General features: G+C 42.1%; 1 protein-coding gene across 1 annotated transcript in view; it reads right to left on the bottom strand.

Annotated features, from left to right (window-relative positions):
* Positions 1-3,631: 3,631 nt before the first annotated feature.
* fbxl17 (F-box and leucine-rich repeat protein 17) overlaps positions 3,632-10,613 on the bottom strand; it is a 918,512-nt gene continuing 911,530 nt past the window's right edge. Inside the window, exon 11 of the mRNA XM_084309285.1 lies at positions 3,632-8,883. Coding sequence (XP_084165411.1) covers positions 8,752-8,883 — 132 coding nt within the window. The 3' untranslated portion in view covers positions 3,632-8,751. The remainder of the gene's footprint in view (positions 8,884-10,613) is intronic.

Genomic DNA, 10,613 nt, shown 5'->3' with positions numbered 1-10,613 from the left:
GCATCTTCTGGCGGCCTCAGACCCACTCCTATCCGAGCTCCGGGAGGGTCATCAAAGAGAAGTTGCCTATTCTCTGTCCTTGCCCCACAATGGTGGAACGAACTTCCCACCACAGTTAGGACAGCCAAAACCTGTCCAATCTTTCGCCGTCGACTAAAGACGCACTTCTTCAATCATTATCTGAAATGAAATGAAAAAAAAATAATAACCCTAACTAACCTTACTGTCATGCACACACCTAATATACTAACCTACACTATAGCACTCAACACTTTGATGAACATTGTTACTCAGCTGATAGAGTTGTACCCTTCCTGCTGTCTTGTACAAAACTTGTAAGTCGCTTTGGATAAAAGCGTCAGCTAAATGACAAAATGTAAATGAAAGCGTTCCTGTCTGAAGCGTCTGAAGCGTGCGTTCCTGTCTGAAGCGTCTGAAGCGTTCCAGTCTGAAGTGTCTGAAGCGTTCCTGTCTGAAGCATCTGAAGCGTTCCAGTCTGACGCGTCTGAAGCGTTCCAGTCTGAAGTGTCTGAAGCGTTCCTGTCTGAAGCATCTGAAGCGTTCCAGTCTGAAGCATCTGAAGCGTGCGTTCCTGTCTGACGCGTCTGAAGCGTTCCAGTCTGAAGTGTCTGAAGCGTTCCTGTCTGAAGCATCTGAAGCGTTCCAGTCTGAAGCATCTGAAGCGTGCGTTCCTGTCTGACGCGTCTGAAGCGTTCCAGTCTGAAGTGTCTGAAGCGTTCCAGTCTGACGCATCTGAAGCGTTCCTGTCTGAAGCATCTGAAGCGTTCCAGTCTGAAGCATCTGAAGCGTTCCTGTCTGAAGTGTCCCTGTCTGAAGCGTTCCAGTCTGAAGCGTCTGAAGCGTTCGACCACAGGACTCGTAAGTTAAGCTAATGCCGTTGCATCAACTACACCACAAGCAAGTATTTCATACAACTTAATGTCAACAAAAAATCCAAACTATACTTTAAGTAAAATCCCATCAAATCAGGACATGAAAGTAACTTTAACACCAGCCGCTGTGGCTTCAGAACTGCACACCAGCCAGTGTCATTATTTAACCCTCTGAGACCTGCGATTGATTGATTGAAAAGTTTATTAACAGATTGCAGAATGGGTACAGTACAGTACAGCTCAATACAGAGTCAGTGTGACTGTCTTTCAAAGGCTGTCGCACACTCATTTATTAAGCTAGTAGTAGGACCGTATAAATTGGGTAGGACTGGAAATCTGAGACTCTTGTGATCCAATGAGCCCCATTGTATTCATGTGTGATGATGTTAGTTCCTATAGTAGCCATTTCATTGTAGTGGGACAATATTTTTCTTTTCAATTTTCTTTTAACTTGACCTCACTGTTTAAAATGACCTATTGTCACGTCTCACTATCAGAGCCTCATCGCACTTTACAACCACACACTAGAGACATGGGGAATTCAGAAGATGTATGGCATTCCTAGCTTTATTGCCAATAAGGGGGGTTTCTGAGCAATTTATACAACGGCATGCAGATTTCTCGATTCTGATTGGCTGAAACAGTCCATTTACACGTATGTATTGCGATCAGTCCACGCTTGCTGGCCCAGGACCCGCCCACAACCGAATCACATCACATCAATCCGCCGGATCACAAGAAGGTGGACAATAATCTTTACAAATGGATATGTTGATAGCGACTAAACGACTAAATATCAAGCGATTCTGTCACAGCGAATGTCTTAGTCGTTTAAACAATGTTGGATGGTGTAATTGATGGGTCTTGAATCATTCTGTAACAAAAGAAAAATCGCGGATTGATTGATTGATTCAATATTCAATTTTTTTTCCCTTTCGACTGTCAGCGCTCGCTCTAGTCTCCACCCACCGCCACCCCCCCCCCCCTCCCCCCACACACACACGCACACACACACACGCACACACACGCACACACACACTCTGCCTGCAACGCGGGGGATAGTCAGACTGAGAGAGAGCTGGGTGCTGCGCTGTTCTAAGTGAGCATGGCCTATTGAGTTGATTGATTGATTGATTGATTGATTGCTAATTTTATTACTGTACGCTTGGTTTCCAACTGGTTAAGTTTAGGCCCTCTACAGTAGGTTTAAAAAAATAAATAAAAGAATAGGGCGAAGAAAACCTTTTTTTCCTATAGGGCAAATACATTTTTTTAATTTGTTTTACCTACTTTCTATAGAAGCATCTAAGAATGAAGTTCTATGGAAAGTAGGTCTGCATTCCCTTAACAATTGTGTGTATTGAGCCGTACTGTATTGTACCCATTCTGCATCTGGTAATAAAATTTTCAATCAATCATTCCAATAATACACAGTTGGATGTGTTAGTTGGTTGGATGCACTTCAAGCTGCTTCCACATGAGGCAACTTCTCTCAATCATTCCAATAATACACAGTTGGATGTGTTAGTTGGTTGGATGCACTTGCGATCTGCTTCCACATGGAGGCAAATTGTCTTTTTTGTAGTTGTGGGAACAACTTTTTCTGGTGGATGGTTTTTTCAATAAATCTTCGATTAATGTGTGTTTATTGTATAGAAATAAGGTTGGATGAATGTGGCAGTTGTATAAAAGCTTTACACCACTTGCAGTCGTGATTTGTGAACAATAAACCATGCCTAGGGGGGTCTAACGACCACCCCTAGGCATGGTTTATTGTTCACAAACCACTCCTGCGCGTGATGTAATGCTTAATTACAGAACAGAAGACAGAACAGAAGAGCTCATCATCCAATCGCAAGGTCTTGGTGTCTTGATGTGGTATTTTGGAGGGATGTTTGACCATGTTCATCAATTCTCGTGTTGTCAAATTTTTTTACATTTTGTAACAAATTATATCAATCCAAAAATCGCTGCAACAACTTCAAAGACATAATTGAGCATTGGGAACTGCCACTCTAAACTTTCTCACATTTTGAAAATAAACGTGCCTAACCAAAATACAATGTTTATAACAGATGTATGAATAGAAACACTTGACACACAGTGCTGAGCTGCATCTCATTAATCCTCAGGTTCCCAGCTGTCATATGATTCATACCACTTCTATGTGGCATCTACTGTTGACCTGCTATCTCCCCCTAAAGATCTGTCCCCCCTAAAAATACAAGAATGCGTCTATGTGGGTCTCAGAGTATTTAGTAGCCTAGCCAAGTATTTTTGTTTGATAATAGAATGGTTGAATGAAGCTACCTGACAAAATGGCTGGTGGAACTGGGAGTTACCAGCCACGGTCAATTTAACCGGCGTTTGGCTGGTTGGTGTTAATTTCAAGCCCTGTGTACAGAACACTGTATACACTGTCAAACCATAAATCATCTTAAGAGTCAAGCACAATCCAAACCACTGTTTACATTGTTACTCTAAACAGCATCATCATCGACATAGAGAAATGACAACATATTTCAGACATCAGACATCAAACCATCCACATTCAGACTATCGAGTTTTCCATTTTTTTTTTAACATGACGAGCGACTCATCATCAGGGTGTTTCTCTCAGAATATTTAGTGTTAAAACATGGATTTATTGACAGTAGAGAAAAGAAAGGGGGGATTTCATCAAGCAACATTAATCGGAGAACTGAAAAAAAAGATCATGTGTACTTATTGATGTTTTTAATAATTTCTGAAATGAAAAGTTGGATGTCAGAGCTATTACTAACCTCATAATATGAGATCAAACCAACTTTTGTATAATCTCATCATAATCTGAGATCAAACCAATTTTAGTATAATCTCACATCATAATTTGAGATCAAACCAACCATCATATAATCTCACATCAGAATCCGAGCTCAAACCATCATTCAATATGATGAGATGAGATTCTCTCTTTCCAATTTACCCATACGGAAAAGGATTATAAGAAACATATTTCTGCCTTCAAAAAGTTTTATAAGAAACTTTTATAATTTCTGCTTTCAGATATAATTACCTCATTCTTCTCATTTCTTTTTTATTATATACTACTGTATGATTACCAGGCCATATAAAACAGATTTTCAAAATTGCTTGAAATAATCGTATATATGTGGATTTAGACTAATCTTGTAAGATCTGTATACATTTTTTCCATATGGGTATATATATGTATAATCCCGTTTATATCAGGTGAATTCTGGGTCTGTTATGAGATGTTAATTAGCCCCTAACTACTTAAGGCAACGTCTTTTTCTTTTCAATAATCAAAATGGTCGGGGGTTAATATTCTGAGAACTAGATCCTGGATCTGGAGATAAAGGCAACGTCTATTTCAAGCCACTGTTTTAGTATTAGCCTCTTAACAATTCAATCAAAACAGCACATCAAAAATAGCATTGTTCCTAAGTCACTACAAAAACTTCTTTAAACTTAAACCTGTGACATTTTCTCCTGGCTGGAAAAAACTAAACAGAATATGAATGAAAACATGCACTTTTTTAGTTTTTGTTTTAAAGAATAAAAACTATGCAGGTTTTTCTGCCTTGTGTCTGCTGGACAAACCATAATTTAACTGAGTGTGTCGTGTGGAGTTTTATTTTGTACCATAATAATCTGCAGCTACTGTGTATCTTCTGAGCCAAAAGCTCTCTTCCTTCATGTAGAGATGAGTCAACGAGCTCAACAAGATCCTAGCGACATGACACAAAGAAGAGAATCCAAAAACACAACTATATAACACTATACTTGAACATCCTATTAGCCTACTGAACATCCAAGGGAGGAAATGTTTTCAGAAACACAACATAAGTGATGCTCTTGTATGAAAACCTCACACCTCCAAGAAGGACAAATCATCAGGAATTAAAAACAAACAAAAATAAACAATTTTCTCGCTGCATTTTTTTAGTGCATGCAAACTGTTATCCTGACAGCACTCGGGAGATTCTCTACTGCATGTATGAGACAATAGCTGGGATAAACTCACCATTGCAAAAATGTTAATATATTAATATGCATATGCGGATATTAGCCAAGATACTGAGGCGTGTAAACACCTTGTCCCGTTTACTGTTGTGTTCTGCACGGGTTCTGTTTCCATGGTGATACTTGCTATATCCCATGAATAAAATCATGAACAAGGGCATATTGGTGATCGATCGGGATATGAAAATTCATAAACACTTCATAAACCGTCTAAGGGTACGACGCAAAAATGCATACGAAGTCAATTGAAAGAGGCGAATGGAGGCAACCAGATGCAGCTTCGCTCTTTCCAGTTTAAAATATTTCAACTTGAGCAAGAAATCTCGCCAGGCGAGATAGAGCGATTATAGGAATATCTTAACATCGGATATGAAACCGACTGCTATGAATGCTCTGTGGCATATAGATATTGAATAGATTACATTTAGAAATGGTCTAGTTTTTCTAAATGTCAACTATACCACTGTTGAGACCAAAACTCACTAGCATGTCTTCATGATAGTTATCGACTGTCAAACTGATGTGAATAAAGCAAGACTTCTCGTCGTATCTGAACGTACAGTAAGAGTGTAGTCAGGATATTAGCTAGAATCTGCAATATTACAAAGTGCATGTAAACACACTCAGTGAGATCTGAACGAGTGTCAAGGGTCTCCGTGCAACAGTAAGACGTCTACACTTATAGACAGTCTACACAAAATAATGGTGTAAACGTTCAATTAGAAGAAAATGTTTATGAAAAAGAAAAAGAAAACATCAAAGGTTGGAGTTAAGAGGTTTCCACACAACAGCAATAGGAAACGACATAGATTTATCTCCCTTAACGTTTAAGGATTGAAAAGTAGCCCTAGTGGTTTTCCAACCAGAGTTGGAACACTGTCATCTTCTGGTCTCTCACCCCTCTTTCCTGGTCTTTCCTGGTCTCAGGCTAAGCCCTAGCAGGCCTAGCGGTATGTTCTCCGTAAGAGTCACGTTTTCCTGCAAGCAAACCACTGAGAGGCCTGACTCGGGACTGGACGATCTCCGCTGTAACGCTAGTTCATTTCACAGGCGTCATTCTTCTTCCTCTCCTTCTCTTCTTCTCGTCGTGGTTTGAATGAAAGCAGTCTTGGCTGGTCCCAGCCGACAGAATCCTGGTCCCAGCCGACAGAATCCTGGTCCCAGCCGACAGAATCCTGGTCCCACCACTGTTCCTATGGTCGCTGGACTTGACGACGTGAGTGGTTGTTTACTTTCTGTCCTTGTCCTAGGACGAGTCAGTGTGTTGTCGCTCAAGTTAGTCAGTGAGTTGTCTGCACCAAGGATAACATGGACCCAGTAAGACCAGGAGTCAATGGTCTCGTTCTACCACGTCTATACTGGGTCAATACTGGGTCTATACTGGGTCAATACTGGGTATGCTGTCACACACCCAGATTTGATGGCAGGGCTTCAGTGTGTAAAAGAGATATTGTAAGAACAACCCATAGACCTTTCCAGTGTAATTCCGTTACTAAGGGAACAGCTGGGGGGCCCGGTGTATTCCGTTACCAAGGGAACAGCTGGGGTTCCTGTGGTGTTTCCTGTCAACAGCTGTATAACCGAACACAAGAACAGGAAATACATTTGGGCCTAGTTAGAAGGTTCATGGACAGGTGTTCACCCAGGGCTGCTTTAGACCAGAGCTCATGGAGTAGCCATCACAGGAGCCCCACTGGTAGTTGGATGCACTCTAGCGCTGCACTGCTGCTGCTTTATGCCCTAGCCTAGAGGAATTGTTTGGACCTTTTGTTTTCAGTTCAGGCGGTCGCAAAGGGATGGTGTAAGAGATTGCTATTCGAGAGACTTCTACCATGGCTTACCGCTATAGTACTAATGTAGGGTAGATGCGGGATGAAGTATTGTTACCATGGCTACCGCTGTAGTACTAATGCAGGAGGGATGACTTCTACCATGGCTACCACTGTAGTACTAATGCAGGATGGATGACTACCACTGTAGTACTAATGCAGAATGGATGACTTCTACCATGGCAACCACTGTAGTACTAATGCTGTTACCATGGCTACCACTGTAGTACTAATGCAGGATGGATGACTTCTACCATGGCAACCACTGTAGTACTAATGCTGTTACCATGACTACCACTCTAGTACTAATGCAGGATGGATGACTTCTACCATGGCAACCACTGTAGTACTAATGCTGTTACCATGGCTACCACTGTAGTACTAATGCAGGATGGAGGACTTCTACCATGACTACCACTGTAGTACTAATGCAGGATGGAGGACTTATACCATGACTACCACTGTAGTACTAATGCAGGATGGATGACTACCACTGTAGTACTAATGCAGGATAGAGGACTTCTACCATGACTACCACTGTAGTACTAATGCAGGATGGATGACTACCACTGTAGTACTAATGCAGGATAGAGGACTTCTACCATGACTACCACTGTAGTACTAATGCAGGATGGATGACTTCTACCATGGCAACCACTGTAGTACTAATGCTGTTACCATGACTACCACTCTAGTACTAATGCAGGATGGATGACTTCTACCATGGCAACCACTGTAGTACTAATGCTGTTACCATGGCTACCACTGTAGTACTAATGCAGGATGGAGGACTTCTACCATGACTACCACTGTAGTACTAATGCAGAATGGATGACTTCTACCATGGCTACCACTGTAGTACTAATGCAGGATGGATGACTTCTACCATGGCTACCACTGTAGTACTAATGCAGAATGGAGGACTTATACCATGACTACCACTGTAGTACTAATGCAGGATGGAGGACTTATACCATGACTACCACTGTAGTACTAATGCAGGATGGAGGACTTATACCATGACTACCACTGTAGTACTAATGCTGTTACCATGACTACCACTGTAGTACTAATGCAGAATGGATGCTAAATGGAGGACCGTTACTATGGCTACAACTGTAGAGCTAAAGTCATAAGAAGTGCACTAGATATTAGACATTGGGTGTGTTCTGAATTGTGTCCCTGCGTTATATTGATGAAGAAGAATACAAGTCCAAAGTATGGACTCTGGTGTGTCGTGTGTGTGTGTGTGTGTGTGTGTGTGTGTGAGAGTGATCTATGAATCAACTATACAAACAACCCCAAAAGGAAGGTCCAGATAAAAACTAGATGAAAGTCCACAAAAATTAAACACAACAAACCAAGAGACTGAACTCTCCTCTGGGCCGTGGATGAGAGATGACAGATCCGCTTAGATGTTACATTTATGTGTGTGTGTGTGTGTGTGTGTGTGTGTGTGTGTGTGTGTGTGTGTGTGTGTGTGTGTGTGTGTGTGTGTGTGTGTGTGTGTGTGTGTGTGTGTGTGTGTGTCTGTGTGTGTGTGTGTGTGTGTGTCTGTGTGTATATCTCTATGTGTGTATGTGTTCCGACAATAGCTACTATGCATCTGGTATGTTTGTGTTTACAGTATGTGCATGTGTTTCAGGCATGTGCATGTATGTTTCAGTGGTAGCTACAATGCATCTGGTGTGTGTGTTTGTGTGTGTTCTGGCGGTAGCTAGGGGGTGATGGAGGTTCTAGGGCTCCAGCCCAGCTGATAGGCTCTCTCCAGGGCTAGGGTTAGTTGGGGGTACTGGGGCTCCAGCCCAGCTGATAGGCTCTCTCCAGGGCTAGGGTTAGTTGGAGGTACTGGGGCTCCAGCCCAGCTGATAGGCTCTCTCCAGGGCTAGGGTTAGTTGGAGGTACTGGGGCTCCAGCCCAGCTGATAGGCTCTCTCCAGGGCTAGGGTTAGTTGGGGGTACTGGGGCTCCAGCCCAGCTGATAGGCTCTCTCCAGGGCTAGGGTTAGTTGGAGGTACTGGGGCTCCAGCCCAGCTGATAGGCTCTCTCCAGGGTCCTCTTACAGTCTTGCATCACTGTGCTGAACACAATGTGAGGATACTGAACCACCAGCCTCTCCACCGTCTCCTCGTTCACCTGCAAACAGACAGAATAAAAAGGCTTCAGACAGATAGATAAGACAGAGATCAGAGATAGATAGATATAGCTAGATCAGACATATATATATATATATACACACACACAGATAGATCAGACATATATATATATATATACACACACACACACAGATAGATCAGACATAGATCAGACATAGATAGATAAGACATAGATCAGAGATAGATAGATAGATCAGACATAGATAGAGATATATATATAGATAGATCCGACATAGATCAGACGTAGATAGATAGATAAGACATAGATCAGAGATATATATAGATCAGACATATATAGATAGATACAGTATATATATAGATAGATCAGACATAGATCAGACATAGATAGATAGATAGACGACAGACCCCATGGGGTTAACCCCTACACACCCAGTACCTTCAACCACACTGGGTTAACCCCAGCCATCCAGGGCCACTGACAGTGTTCCACAGTTTCCCTCAGTCTCTGTGTCCAATAGCCTCAGGTTTCTCTGTGCGCTGTTCCCCAAACCCGACCCATATTCTGATGTCTCTCTCCCTCTCCATTCTCTCTCATTTCTATCTCTTTCTCTCTCTCTCTCTCTGTTTCTATCTCTTTCTCGCTCCGTTTCTATCTTTTTCTCTCTCCGTTTCTATCTCTCCCACTCATGTTTGTGTTTCTTGGAAGGAAGCACTGACATGGTGACAGTTTCCAGAAGCCACGTCCAAGTTATGATCTCTCTCTCTCTCTCTCTCTCTCTCTCTCTCTCTCTCTCTCTCTCTCTCTCTCTCTCTCTCTCTCTGGTATACCATCATATATTATGATGACTTGCTAATGCATGTACATAGTAGGGGTGGACGGTATGGTCTAAAATGTATATCACGGTATAATTTGAAGCATAGACGGTAACGGTATATATCACGGTATCATCGTTTTTGATAAAATTTTTTTTTTTAATTTTATATAATTTTTTTTTTTTTTTTATATAAAATATATATATTATATAATTAGACTTGTACTTGTATTATCTGCGAGACATCGCCACCACGCAACAAGCTCCACTGTCTGTGTGTACATTAGTAGCCTCCAGCTACGGCCAGTATTCTCCGGAGCTGCAGCTGGACCTATACTCGAGTAGCCTCGAGCTACGGCCAGGATTCACCGGCGCTGCAGCTGGGCCCTAGTATTGGTATAACGTTAAATCACATTCACAAGCCCTCAGCTCGAATACGCATCGAATCAGTGTTATAAGACATTGATATCAGGAGCTATCTGTAGCTACTGCTAGCCGGATATATAACGTTAATACAACGCCTCAGTGAATTATTTAGTTCAATGGGACATTTCGTTTTGAACGGTGAACCAACTTGCGTTAACGTGAGCTAACGGCTAACGGAGCTATCATACACGTCTACTCTCTACTAGACTTGATGGAGCGTTTGTTGATGTCAGGAGCTATCGGTAGCTGGCCGACTAGATACCGTTCGGTTAGACAATGCCTCATCATGTATTAAACTAAAAGTGAATAGTTGACTGGGTCATTTTGTAACGGTAGCTAAGCTAACGTTAGCTCAGGGAGACGTCCCGTCCCACTGTAGACCCGTGTTTACATGCGTGCGGGAGGGGCTGGCACGCCCACTGCGCGAAGCCTCCTAAATAACTTTTTCCAGTTCGCACATATCTATTATCTATGACTAATTCTATCTATTTTTAGGGGCAAATGCCAGTGA

Source organism: Notolepis coatsorum (assembly GCF_963971535.1).
Source record: "Notolepis coatsorum genome assembly, chromosome: 2".
Taxonomy (NCBI): Eukaryota; Metazoa; Chordata; class Actinopteri; order Aulopiformes; family Paralepididae; genus Notolepis; species Notolepis coatsorum.
This window is presented reverse-complemented; position numbering and strand designations above follow the sequence as displayed.